This window comes from Siniperca chuatsi, linkage group LG7 (genome assembly GCF_020085105.1).
Source record: "Siniperca chuatsi isolate FFG_IHB_CAS linkage group LG7, ASM2008510v1, whole genome shotgun sequence".
Lineage (NCBI taxonomy): Eukaryota > Metazoa > Chordata > Actinopteri > Centrarchiformes > Sinipercidae > Siniperca > Siniperca chuatsi.
The window spans coordinates 15,228,730-15,243,390 of NC_058048.1; the positions used below are offsets into that span (position 1 = coordinate 15,228,730).

The following is a 14,661-nucleotide window of genomic DNA, read 5'->3' on the forward strand; positions in this document are numbered from 1 at the left end:
CTCCCTTACTCTCTGCACTCTCTGTACCACAAACATTTATGATCTTTCCTCAGTGCCTTGGTCCATTGTTTGCTGCATTCCTATTTTAGTCGTTAGTTAGTTTGCCAGCTCAAGCATGAACCCCATCCCTAGCTGGCTCTGAGCCTCAAGCCACTGTCATTGGAACAAGGAAAGATGTTTTATGTAAACAGTAATATAATGTCCTACTTGCCTGTTGAGTGTGACAATTCCCTCAGAAGTTCATCCAGCCTTGAAGGAAAATACCCACTGAGTCACATAGTTTTATGCTCATGTTTATCGTTCCTAAGCTACTTCAGATGCAGCCAGGTCTCTGTTTAATGCACAAGCTACAGTGTGTCCAGAAAGATCTAAGTCATTTACATTACATTTCACTTTCCAACTGAATCACATTCCCACTGAGAGACATCAGAAAACTAGTCTCAACAACATGTCAGTTTAGTTTACCAGCATTACCTCAACCACTAACATTATAAGGACACAGTAAACAGGAAACAAAGTAACATTATTGTTGACTGATTTGTTGATCTTTAATATCATACTTTTCAAGGAAGACATAAAGACTCATAAAGACAATATCTTGTTGTTGATATTTAGCTATATTTTCAGCAGTAATGTGCCTATACACATGTATAGACTGTAGAACTGTAGAATAATGTATCATATATTATATAATATGTGTGTGTAAATGTAAGTTTCTGAGTATTTGACAGTAAAAACAGTAATTGATAGTTAAAATGCAATTTTTGCATTGCAAGATTTGCAATTAGATTTGTAAAATTCAGCTCTAAAACTACTATTAAAAAACAGAGATCCAGTCACAAACATGAACATTATATTGCTTATATGTTTGTCTTTGCAAGAAAAAAATGATGGGTTGGCTACTTTGCATTGACATGAAATCAATACAAATACAGTATGTTCATATTGCTATTTATCGATCAGTATGTTTTCCCTCAGCCATTGACAAATACACAAGAACCATTATTTTCCGTGAGGAAATAGAAAACCATATTATACGCCTGCATGTTTCCATTTTCTAATGTTATTTTTGCATAATTTCTTTATAATAAGCAGTGATAGGAAAGATGTGACAATCATCATCATCAGAATGGTGTTGTGTTTCTTCGTCATTAATAACATGTGATGATGTTTCAGTCCTAATGGTGTTTTCAGTCTTTGCCCTCATTCCAAATTACTTATCAATCATGCAGCCCTCAAAGCCTGAAGCTCAGTCAGCACAGCTGGGACTGAAAAGCTGGTTCCTCAAATGAAGGTTGCAGATTCTCACGTCTCTGGGGTCTCATTAAACTCATCTCTACTTTTCTTATGTCGATCAGTAAGAGAAGAAGGGCAAAGACCAGGGTGATCCCTGAACACACACATACAGTTATTATTCCAATGATTTTGAACATTTTAGTCAAGGTTTGAAAACATTACAGAAAGAGGGAGGATAAGCTTTGATGACGATGAAGATTTGTGGTGCTGTTGAACTGTATTGTGTTATATTGGCAGGTGTTTCTATTATTTTGTCCACTCCATTTATATCAATGAGGGTAGGCTAAATAACACCTCTCTGCATAATAAAAATTGCATTCTCCAAAATGATCATACAGTTGAATCAACACCTCTCTAAAACACTTTCAAGAAAAACTGAACACTAAAACCTTCATGACGGGAGGATTTATTGCAGGACTGTTGTATTAGACTGCATTAGTTTCGGCTAGGTGTACCTAATAAACTGGCAACTCAACGTACTTTTCTTATTTGGGGTCTTAGCTACTGTGTGACCAGGACCACCCTCACAGATTTGTCATCATTATCATTTGGTAGATGCCCTTTACAACACGTGGAAAGGAGATGAATCTAACTTGTGCACTCGCAAATGTTGACCAAGAGTATGAACTTATACTTTAACCTTAATTAACAATTGCAATTGTGATTGAACATTTTTTTCTTAAACCTAAAGCTGATGTTTTCTAAATGTTTTACAGGCTAATTAAGTCAAATGATCATTTACATGGACTACACTAGCAGTATGGCCTGACACCTCACCCCTCAGCTTCGCCTGTAATGACGCCTCAATGGATTTTCTACTAATCAAGGTTCTCCTATGGCAAACACTCTTCTGCTCTTCTGTCTGCTTTAAGTATGAAGGACATGAATCTGCACTGCACTGTGTGTGTGTGTATGTCTGTTCTTTTTTAGCTTATTCCCTAAAGGAAACTGGCTAATGGTTTTAAGTACAATCAAATGTATCTACTGGAAGTTTCTTTATCTCCATAAAGGTCTTTCAAACTGTCTCCACACACACGCACACCTTCAGATACAAATCGTATCCATCACAGGTAAAGACACAGCAATAATCAGAATAAACTCACACACACACACAAGTAAGAGGGCACTAGTGATGTCACCACACAGTATTTGAGGCCTCTTCAGTCCCTCTGTAACATTACCCACTGGACACACACATACAAATACACACACACAAAGGCAGCTGCAAACCAGCTATATATGACCTGACACAGAAACAGTGTCTTGGCAGCTGAGCAGCTTCTTGGCCTTGTGTGACAGTCTTCGCCATTAGTGCCATATGGAAACAAAACAGCATCCCTCTATTCTCTCATTTATTACAGACCTCTGGAGCCCCGGGAAAAGAGGATAAAGAAGACGTTAACTCCAAGTGCTACCAGTGGTGCACAAAGCCCTGCCCGTCATCATCCCTTTTAATATTTAGAGATATTTGTTTTGGGACTGGACAGGATTTTGGTTGAAGCAGTTTTTACTGCGCTCCGAGTGAATTTGAGGGGTGAGAAATGGAGCCCCCCACACCGACGGAACCGAGGAATGACCGAGGAAAGAGAAACAGCAGAGAGGTAAATTTCAGACAAAAAAACTTCTTAAGCTCATCAGACGAAACATCACTCTTTTCTTTAATTTCCTACCAAAATAGATGGTGGTTGGTATACTTTTCATCACTATATTGTCACTATACCGCTATATTAGACAGAAAGGAATAGAATACAATATCATGTGTCTATAAATGAACTTATTCTGTTTAGAATAAGACTAGAATTATTAGACTAGTGGAGGAAAGTAACTAAGTACATTTACTCAAATACTGCACCTAAGTACAATTTTAAGGCACTTGTACTTTACTTGAGTATTTTCATTTTCTACTACTTTATACTTCACTACAATTCAGATGCAAATATTGTACTTTTTACTCCACAACATTTAAATGATAGCTGTAGTTACTATGCAGATTCAGATTATTAATATAAAATATAATCAACAAATAAATTATGATGCATTATTACAGGTTAAGATAATGACCCCTCGGGGTTGAAATTCACAAGCCAGTATATAATGTAATCAAAATTAGCCCCACCTTTACCAGCTGCAACATCAATGCATCAATAATTATAATTCAATATTTATTTTTCTGAAATGGGCCATTTTGCATAATGAGTACTTTTACTTTTGGTAATTAGTATATTTAGTACATATTATATATATATATTTAGTATATTTTGATGCTAATACTTTTGTACTTTTACTTAAATATAAGTTTGAATGCATGACTTTGCAGAATATTTCTACACTGTGGTATTGCTACTTTTACTTAAGTAAAAGATCTGAGTACTTCTTCCACCGCTACATATATTACACATAATTATCTGGGACATAAAAAAAATGTGCAGATATGTACTTGACTGCAAATGACGGGATATAATAACGCACCAGAAGAGAACAGAAAAGTTTTGTGTTGTCTTTTATGAGTGTTGTCATGTCTGCATCAATGGCACCATCAGGTGGCTGAAACATGTCAGGACACTAAAAGATAATCTAATAATTCCTGAGTGTTGAGTGCATGTAAATTATGCACACTGGCCACACACTGTGCATCTCTCTCTGTCTCTTTCAGGTGGCCGATACTGTCAGCGAGCTACGTGAATCGGCCAGCTGCAAGGTGGACCCCGACTACATGTTGGGCATTGTGGGTATTGTGGGCACAATTCTCAACCTGCTGGTAGTGGTGTTAGTGTATATCTACACACCTATCTGACATGCCTACACATACATACATACATACATACACACACGCATACAGACTGTATGGATAGATTTATAGAGAAGCTGTTGACTGTTGGATGGGATGAACAGATGTCTAATTGATAGATGGGTGGAAGGACAACCAGAAGGAAGGGACACGGCGCTTTGAACATAATATTACATAATCACATAACAACAAAACAAACAAGACAGGCGTATCGTATCAGTAGCAATCTCTGATATCATTAGTGTTGAGGATAAGTTACTGGTATTCAGTCTGATACGACTGACTTTTGGAGTTGTGTGACTGTGATTAGGTCACCTCAAAGCTAAAGTCCCTTTCTATGAGTCTGTATGTTTTGTTGATTTTCTGTGAGTTAACAACTTTGAACATGATGTATTTTTGCAAATTGTGTCTGCAATATTACTGTTTGTTTTATTTACAGATTCTGTAAGTTTACACTGCAAAATCATTTATTGGAAGTTGTGAAATCTATACAATCACAGACAATTTTTTTTCCATACTGTATGCATTTTTTTTCCATACTGTATGCAGTTGTTTTTTTTTATTACTGTTTTTTAAAATAAATCTATATTTATAACCAATACATTTCAAGTTTATAACCAATACATTTCAAAATTGTTTAATTATCTCCACCTTTACTTTAATTGAAAGCCATGTCAATTAACCATTAGGGCAGCAGCCATGGTCACTTGCTTCTAAGACTTACATCTTTGGAGACACAGTGTTTTCTGACACCAGCGGAAACATGTTACAACATTCAGGCTGCCAACAAAAGCAATTTATATTGTTGAGTTACATTTATTTTACAATTTTAACAGACAGGAAAAAAGAAACAAAAGTTTGAATTATAGCATGAGAAACAAGTCTGCCTGCTTGACCTATCACAGAGGACCAGAAAACAGCAAAGAGAGACAAGGATATGCCTTATAAAAATCAGTGTACAGTGGTTTAAGGGATTATGTTGAATTACATTAATATTTACAAAGAACTGCAGGAAAAAATGGATATTGTCAATATATTGCTATATAAAGTGTATCTCAAAAAATGAGATGTATTTGTTCATAAGCAAAGGCATTGTTTGTAAACACTGAAGTAAGGCCAACATGCTATTTTTTCCAGGGTGAATCCCACTCTCTTTCATATTCATTGAAAATATACCCATAAAGATGTTAAAACATCATTATGATTTGAATATAATAAAACTATATATTGGTTTGTTTCTTTAAGGTACAGGAGCAGTATAATTATTTGGATTATTGATGTTAATATCAGGCAGTATTTGACAGCTGGTGATGATGTCAATCTTCTCGGACACAGCCTTCAGGTCCTCCAGGATTAATCTGATGCTGTGGGAGGCATTGATGATGGCGCTCTGCGAATTATTCAGCTGAGCTGTTGCACTGTGCACCTTCACACAAAAACAACCAGAGTCAAAACAACTGCAGCCACAAAGCTACTGAAATGAAAGATGCTTATCACAGGATTGTTGTTAATGTCAAGGAAATGACTTTCAATTCACAACACTCAGAAACCTGCTGATTTACAAGTGACAAAGGTATTGCCACATTACATGTAACGCTTCATGACTGGCATGTGATTTCTATCCATTCTAACTTCCTCTGACATTGTATCATATGTTTACTTTGTCATAGCCATCCTAGAAGCTAAAAGTTTGCATTACAGTATCTTTTTCTGTACTATGCAGCATTATTCTGATTACTTCTCTTGTATAGAGCAATATGTTTGGTGCTCACACATTCGTATTCAGTTCAGCAACACTGGAGAAAAGGTGCAGTGGCCGCTGTAGTAATGGTGTGGTATAAAGGGCATTTTGGGAGACCTTTGTATGTCTAATTTATATATTTGATAATAGTGTCCTGAGTCAAACACATCTGCATACCTCTCTGCTGGCACTGCCATAAACCTGCCGTACTGTCTGTACCACGTCAGAATATAGCCGGCTGTTAGACTCCTGCAGCTTCTGTTGTAAAAGGGTGTCACCTGGAAACAGAATTACATACTGAAATAACTGGGAACTGGTTTTACTCCATTTCATTGTTCACTTATCAGTTGGATCGAAGCCGTACATAATTAAATATTGATGAAATGTAAAAAAACAAATGCCTGAGAATAAACCAAAAATGATCATTCATCAATGCAACTACAACTACCACACCACAATATATGATCTTAAGTAGGGCTACCTATATTTTTGATCACTTGCTATATTTTAAGATGATAAGTACAGTTTGACCATGAAGGCTCATTTTTGACCTTTGTGACAAGATACTCTAAACTCAAAGTTCCACTTACTAGCTTTTGCAGACCGTTCAACCACATCTCAAATGCATCAGTTTCCATTCGTACATGCTTTAATTAATACAGCCAGATGATTCACTCGCTGATGAAGATCATGAGATGCAATTGAAAGCTAATTTTAAAAAGCTAGTAAATGGACCTTAGAGATGCGAGTACTCTGTCACTCAATAAGCATGATCAGTGAACTATTTATTATTCTAATTATGAGCAGCATTCCTCACCATGTGGCCTGTGTGGGGGGCTTGGCTTGTCTTCCACTATCGACTGTATATCAGGATGGTCTTTAACTACAATAAGAGGAGGCAGGTCTCTCCTGAGTATCTGGGCGCTCTCCAGGCTCAGTGAAGAGGCTTGGTCCGCCTGCTCCTCCTCACCCTCACTGTCTGTTTCAGACGCCTCCCCAGGAACCTGACAGCATCCAAGATCACAGACAAAGCACATTGTAGAGTCATGACAGGAGGGGTGGAGACATTGGTTGATGCTTATGAACACACACTTTTCTCTCTCTATCACTCTCAAACACACACACACACACACACACATACATGCACATACATGCACATACACATACACACATGCAAGACAACCTTGGCTCCGACTGTGGCAGTTTGGGGAGCAGGCATGGAGGTGATGTAGACCTCATCGTCAGAGTCAGTCTCAGAGGCCTCGCCCTGCACCACTATCCGGTACCTGCTGGACATGACTACACACACACACAAGCACACACAACGAAACCTCGTTAGCTACATTAAAACAAAGTAGAGATTGTTAATGTAGCTACTGATTTGCCTTACTTTGCTCTCAGTAGTTAACTCCGCAAGAATCTATAATATAATGTTAAAAGCTCAACGTTAAAATATACAGTCTAAAAATTCCCAAACTGTCAAACCTTCTCTTTGACGGCAAAAACACAGATCACATGAGCAGTAAGGAAGTGGCTTGTTTTGCAAGACCCAATCCGATCTGAGCTATGATATCACGTGGCAAGTGACGTTTCATAACGCGATTGGAAGACATGCCAGCTCCATATAATTTTGATTCCATTTGTTTGTAGTTAGAACCGACGTGCGCCGACATTTAACGTACGTTTTTAATGGGTTTCAGGCAGGCTCTATGGTTTGAGGTTTATCGGCGCCCATCTCTTGAGAACAATATGTTTTATTACTGGATGTATGATTTCTTTGCATGCTTATGGTTGTTGTGGAGCATGTAATCCGCCGCTACCAGGTGATTTTCACGTTATTTTTCGGCTAACTCCGCCTACTTGAACCAGAGGAGTACCCTGGCATTAATATCGAGTGCAACCCCAGGAAGCAGGCTTGTGTTTACTCCGTGTAGCCTACAGTTATTTGACAGGTACAGTAGATTTAACTATTCAGTCTGATGAACTTATTTAGATTAACTGTAAGCGATGTGATTCATACATACATGCATTGCTTTGTCCTTATTTTCTCTCATATGCCGAGAAAAAACGCTATCATGGCCTGGTCAATGTTGCTAGCAAACATCAGTAGCTAGCTATCTGGTGCTAACTATTAAGCTAACGCTAAGTTGATGTAGTTAAAGGGTTTTCACTATACAGTCTATAGTTTTCACATTTAATGTTACTGTTGATGTTTTCTTTTGAAGCACAGTTAACTAGGTAACAGTTGAAACAGTTTAGCGTTATGTTGGGCTGTGTAATGACTTTTGTGTGTTTGTCAGGAATGGCAGACGAGGCTCTGTTTGACTTTCTCCATATGGAGATCGTGTCACATGTTTACAAGGAGCAGCAATCCAGTAAAGGGGAGATGGACAATAAGGTGTGTTCAATACAGGATCAATCAACTGACACATAATGTACAGAAGAACCTTATGCATGAGTTACACTGCGGTCTTGATGCACCTCGCAAAACACTATCACCATCTAGTGTTAATCATGATAGCACTATGCTAACACACATACAGTACAACATACCTATACAAAGCTAGTTCTTGTCCAACCAGCAAATCAACCGCTTGAACTTCTTCTCTTCAGGACAGAGCTGCCTGTGTTTCTGTCCTCGAAAGCATGGGCTTCAGGGTGGGACAAGGACTCATTGAGAGGTAGACGAGCACTCACATACTGTATGTGCAACAGTAAATGCTGTGTGACATGCATCCTTCGCTTATGTTAAGTGTCCATGTCGATGTTTTCTCTGTCTAGGTTGACCCGGGACTCTCCCAGCTTCAAGGATGAGCTGGATGTAATGAAGTTCATCTGTAAAGACTTCTGGACAAAGGTGTTCAGGAGGCAGGTTGACAACCTCAGAACAAACCATCAGGTAAAATAAAAGTGTAGCGTAACAATATGTGGAATGCAATGAAAAATCGAAGGCACACCACGCTTTTGGTTGTGTGTGAATTTTGGCCTCACAAGATCAGTTTCAGATCTTTCTACCAACAGGAATTTGGGTCTCTTTTGTGAAAATGTGACTTTGTTTGTGATAGATTCCTGTTTATCACAGATCATTATGGCAAGGAAGAGCTTGGAGTATCTTGAGCTTCAATAAAACTCAGTTAAGGTCATAGATGAATTAAATCCACTTTAAATTATAGGACACCTTGGTGGTAAATGAAGAAATGATGAAGTATGCAAAATCATATTCAGTGTTAAAATTTGTTATTTTTGGTTGTTACTGTACATGCTTTTATTCTCTGCCATAGGGTACTTATGTTCTGCAGGACAACAAGTTTTCTCTGTTGACTCAGCTCTCCAGTGGAAAACAGTACCTGGATCAGGCTCCTAAGGTTAGTATACACAAAGAGATACTCGTACTGCTGTCACCTGGCTAGCAACTCAAAGTGGGACCTTAAGGCTTTGTTTTTTGGTATACAGCCAAAGAAAATCAATCTCACTGTAGCTAAGGCTAATTTGTATGTGTGCGTGTTTTCCTTCAGTACCTCGCTTTTTCGTGTGGCGTGGTGAGAGGAGCTCTGTCTAACCTAGGTCTGGACAGCGTGGTGACAGCTGAGGTCTCTGTGATGCCATCCTGTAAGTACTATGAGAATACCAATGATTCTCTATATTGTGGGAAAGAGTGAGGTGACATAACATGTAGTAGCCAAACTGTTGTTACTCATGTGAGGTGTCAGAGTGGTTGTGTGGTTAGTTAGACCAGGACATGTTGGTCAGATTCATGAGGTATAGTAACCTCAGTACTATTAACCTAATGTTAAGGTCCAAACAAATGGTTTACCTCTCCTTCATTTTGTCTTGCCAGGTAAGTTCCAGGTGGTGATCCAGAAGTTGTGACCTGATCCTCTCTGCTACCCTGGTGCTGATGAACAGGGCCCTGTGGGGTTCTATTAATCCTAAAGATAGGATAGTAGTTCCTGTCCTCCCACTGAGCAGTCCAACCACAAAGGGAATCAAAAACCACCCTGATTTCCACAACTGGGTCAAACAGGTCTAGCCAGGTTCTGCTGACAGCAAGGTACCCCTGACAGGACAAAAGTGGTTAGCCAGGGCTTACCTTTTACCTGTGGTACTCTGATACAGAACAAAATCTGTTTTATTCCTTTTGCATCTTAATTTTGATAGAGATTATTTCTCATTTGAGTGAAATCATGTATGATGTTCTCATCTTTAGTTTTCACAAAATAAGTGGAGCCTGGACTTGCCTGACCCCACTTGGCAGAGCTTTGAAAAGAAATATTGAGTGTCAGTGGCTGTGAATAATGTGAATGTATAGTAAATCCCAAGGTAATCTAATATTCTTTGTAATGTGTTGCAATGTTGAGTCCCCAAATAGAGAGGACTGAGTGCTTATTAAGAAATAATTGAAAAAGACACAAATTGGCAGAATCTAGGCTAAGACATCATTTTGGATGATATTTCAGGACTATCAACTGCCGTACCATCTCTTTTAGCATCCATCCAAATAATAGCAAGTGAGCCTTTGAAAATCATTACACCTGGCACGTCAAATTAATTATTCAGAAGTTGTTTCTCTGTACAGAGAAGCTGTAACCAGCTCCTGGTGCTTTGCTCTGCCTTGAAGCAGATTGCCTTTAGGAGCTGGGAGTTTCATGTATGGTGATGGTCATTTAAATATAAGTTCATTTTAAGGCAAAATGCAAATCTAGAATACAGAAGTTCATGTTTAATTATGTTATGTTATTAGGTGTGATAAGAGTTTCTAGGCCTAGCTTTTCTACAAAATTGAAATTTGAATGACATCTAATTTGTGATCACTCTGTTCCTTTGTAGTAATATCACATTTCAGAGTTGACTACTCAAACTGGGTTTACAGGTTATTATTTTTTGTACCAAAATGTACTTTTTTTTTTTTTTTTTAGATTTTCCTAGCATACGTTAAGCTGCGAAGTGATAGAATCATGTTGTAAAGCTTTGAAATAATTTCACAGGGATTTCTGGGTTACATTTGTTAATGGCACCTTGCTTTGTATAAAAATATCCTCAAAAATGAGTCCTAAAACAACTGTGAGGCCATAAGTATGTGCTGTTTATTTTATTTATTTTATTTTCTCAACTTAATATTTTCTCTAAATGTAATAATAATGTTGTGATAGGCACACCACAAAAACAAGGCCTGTTGAACAATAAAATACTTTACAGTGATACCGAGATAAAGAAATTCACCTCTCTGGTAGATGCTGTTGCTTCTTTGTGACACTAGAGGGACACATTAAGCTGTCAATACTTTACCAATTTACCATTTTGGCAAGTTATGTCCAGTGTTGCCTTGTCTATTCTACCTTGTTCTCTCAAATCTCTAGTCTAAACCTTTTTGATGAACTCCCAGTGTTTATCTGGGAGAAGGAGAACCCATAGTTGAACAAACTTGCCTGTGCAATGCCATGAAAAACACCCCTTGTGTATTTATTCTCACGATGTTTTGTGCGAACATTTTACACATTTTAAATATGTTGTCAGTCATCACAATTTCTTCCATTAATTCTTCAAATATTTGTTATTGATACAATTCATCTATATTAACACAAGATGTGTACACCCTTTGCACATTCTATTTTATTCTAAAAATAATCAAATATTTTTTCATATTGACTTCAAAAAAGAATTAAGATCATGTTGTAACACGACAAATTATGCCAAGAATTCAAGACTTGTCCACACCTTTTCATGGCACATTGAAGAGAACTGTTTAGTTATAATGTTCTCATATAAATGGATGTGTTACTTTACCTTTTCTCTTTTTTATTATTCATCTGCATTTCACTGTGCACTAGCAACAGCAGGTCCATTTCCCATCATCCCTGCTTAAGTTATTAATATTTTTTCATGTTGTTGATCCATATCAATATCACCATGTGAGCTTGCTATTAAGAATTTTTAGAATGTGAGTATACTGCACATCTGAGATATTCAGTATCAAAATTGTGTCCCAGCAGGCTAAAGTGTAACTTCAGTTTTCAAGAAAACCATTGTCAATCTGAGTTCTAAATTAGTGTTTGCAACAAGCTTACCCAGGTTCAGTCAAATCCATCATCAGATTTGGTACAATATTTTACACTTTAGATATCAACCCTCTGAATTTTCATTATAGTTACATTTTGGTATGGCACCACAGTGACTTTTATTTTTTGTCTCTGCTGTAATAAAGTACCCCTGACGGTGTTCCAGTATTCCACTGCCATCAGTGTAATAGTTTTACACAATAAAGGTCATTACATGTAACGGTATCTATTTAATGTGCTCCTAATGTGTCTCTCGCTCAGTCTTGGGCCTGAATAACTGCTGTGTGGACGCTGCCTTCCATATTTGTTCTTACTGTCATTACTGCATATATTAGACATAACATGAAAGTTGTATTTTACCGTACAAGGAGAAACCCTAGCCTCAGTATTTAATTGAATATTTGACATAATGACATAATGGCTACTATCATGAATGACAACATCAGAGTGAAATTTGTAACAGAGCAGTCAATAGTGTAGGGCAAAATCATGCTCACTGGCCCAATGATGTGGACAACCTCTCATGCACATATATGGACAATGAAGTTTAGGCAATTGTGCAGTAAATCTAGACAAAACACTGCAGATATATACAGGCAGATACCCTGTATCATTTTATAATTTGATTTTCAAGTTTTTCACTCCTGCAAAAATATTTTGGTAGAGCATCAGTTAATAAAGTATGCACTGACTGGGTTATTTCAAATTCAAAGGAGCATTATTGGCATGGGAAACAGACATTTAATTTGCCAAAGCAAGTGTGAAATAAAAACAACAAAAAATGTACATAAATAGAAGAATTGTGACTTTGCAGTTAGAAATATACAGTGTATATATACTGATAATTACAAAATAACTTAAAATAAAATAGCGGAAAAAATGTAGACTGTACAGTTAAAAAAATGCAAATACAAGTAAGTGAGAACTATATAAATACTGCAATTTTTTTCTTTTAAATGAATGTAAGTGTGTGTGTGTGTACTTGTACTTGCTACATAGTGAGGACTGAAACATTTTTTACCTACAGAGTGAGGACATTTTTGGAAAGTGGGGACATTTTGGCCAGTCCTCACAACTTCAAAGGGCTGTTTGAAGGTTAAGACTTGGCTCTAAGGGTTAGGTTAGAATTAGGGTATCGTTAGGGTTAAGGTTAGGCATTTAGTTGTGATGGTTAAGGTTAGGGTACAGTGCATCCAGAAAGTATTCACAGCGCTTCACTTTTTCCACATTTTGGACTTTAATCCAAAATGGATTAAAGTCCAAAATGGATTAAAGTCATTATTTTCCTCAAAATTCTACAAACAATACCCCATAATGACAACGTGAAAGAAGTTCGTTTGAAATCTTTGCAAATTTATTAAAAATAAAAAACGAAAAAAATCACATGTACATTCCACTGATCATACTTGAGATGTTTCTACAACTTGATTGGAGTCCACCTGTGGTAAATTCAGTTGATTGGACATGATTTGGAAAGGCACACACCTGTTTATATAAGGTCCCACAGTTAACAGTGCATGTCAGAGCACAAACCAAGCCATGAAGTCCAAGGAATTGTCTGTAGACCTCCGAGACAGGATTGTATCGAGGCACAGATCAGGGGAAGGTTACAATTTCTGCAGTATTGAAGGTCCCAATGAGCACAGTGGCCTCCATCATCCGTAAATAGAAGAAGTTTGGAATCACCAGGACTCTTCCTAGAGCTGGCTGCCCGGCCAAACTGAGCGATCGGGGGAGAAAGGCCTTAGTCAGGGAGGTGACCAAGAACCCGATGGTCACTCTGACGAAGCTCCAGCATTTCTCTGTGGAGAGAGAACCTTCAAGAAGAACAACCATCTCTGCAGCACCAATCAGGCCTGTATGGTAGAGGGGCCAGACGAAAGCCACTCCTCAGTAAAAGGCACATGACAGCCCGCCTGGAGTTTGCCAAAAGGCAACTGAAGGACTCTCAGACCATGAGAAACAAAATTCTGGTCTGATGAAACAAAGATTGAACTCTTTGGCCTGAATGGGAAGCATCTTGTCTGGAGGAAACCAGGCACCGCTCATCACCTGGCCAATACCATCTCTACAGTGAAGCATGGTGGTGGCAGCATCATGCTGTGGGGATGTTTTTCAGGAACAGGGAGGCTAGTCAGGATCGAGGGAAAGATGAATGCAGCAATGTACAGAGACATCCTTGATGAAAACCTGCTCCAGAGCGCTCTGGACTTCAGACAGGGGTGAAGGTTCATCTTCCAACAGGACAATGACCCTAAGCACACAGCCAAGATAACAAAGGAGTGGCTACTGGACAACTCTGTGAATGTCCTTAAGTGGCCCAGCCAGAGCCCAGACTTCAACCTGATTGAACATCTCTGGAGAGATCTGAAAATGGCTGTGCACAGACACTCCCCATCCAACCTGATGGAGCTTGAGAGGTCATGCAAAGAGGAATGTGAGAAACTACCCTAAAATAGGTGTGCCAAGCTTGTAGCATCATACTCAAAAAGACTTTAGGCTGTAATTGGTGCCGAAGGTGCTTCAACAAAGTATTGAGCAAAGGCTGTGAATACTTATGTAAATGTGATTTTTTTTTTTTCCCGTTTTTTATTTTTAATACATTTGCAAAGATTTCAAACGAACTTCTTTCACCTTGTCATTATGGGATATTGTTTGTAGAATTTTGAGGAAAATAATGACTTTAATCCATTTTGGAATAAGGCTGTAACATAACAATGTGGGAAAAGTGAAGCGCTGTGAATACTTTCTGGATGCACTGTAAGGGGCCAGGGAATGCA

General features: G+C 38.1%; 2 protein-coding genes across 3 annotated transcripts; one reads left to right on the top strand and one right to left on the bottom strand.

The window, feature by feature from the left end:
- Positions 1-4,880: 4,880 nt before the first annotated feature.
- Positions 4,881-7,401, bottom strand: bloc1s3 (biogenesis of lysosomal organelles complex-1, subunit 3). 2 transcript variants are annotated; one of them, XM_044203624.1, is made up of 5 exons: positions 7,311-7,401; positions 7,009-7,124; positions 6,643-6,829; positions 6,003-6,103; positions 4,881-5,510 (listed from the first exon to the last, which is right to left on the bottom strand). In XM_044203624.1, exons 2-5 carry the CDS (start codon positions 7,120-7,122, stop codon positions 5,325-5,327), a joined length of 588 nt encoding a protein of 195 aa, XP_044059559.1. In that variant the 5' UTR covers positions 7,123-7,124; positions 7,311-7,401; the 3' UTR covers positions 4,881-5,324. The 2 variants fall into 2 exon arrangements, with proteins under 2 accessions (XP_044059559.1, XP_044059558.1); XM_044203623.1 differs by having other exon boundaries at positions 7,216-7,369.
- Positions 7,402-7,479: 78 nt separating this feature from the next.
- trappc6bl (trafficking protein particle complex subunit 6B, like) lies at positions 7,480-12,106 on the top strand. The gene is made up of 7 exons (XM_044203625.1): positions 7,480-7,777; positions 8,126-8,223; positions 8,439-8,506; positions 8,607-8,724; positions 9,107-9,190; positions 9,341-9,434; positions 9,664-12,106. The coding sequence occupies exons 2-7, from the start codon at positions 8,128-8,130 to the stop codon at positions 9,693-9,695; spliced, it is 492 nt and encodes a 163-aa protein (XP_044059560.1). The 5' UTR covers positions 7,480-7,777; positions 8,126-8,127; the 3' UTR covers positions 9,696-12,106.
- Positions 12,107-14,661: the final 2,555 nt, after the last annotated feature.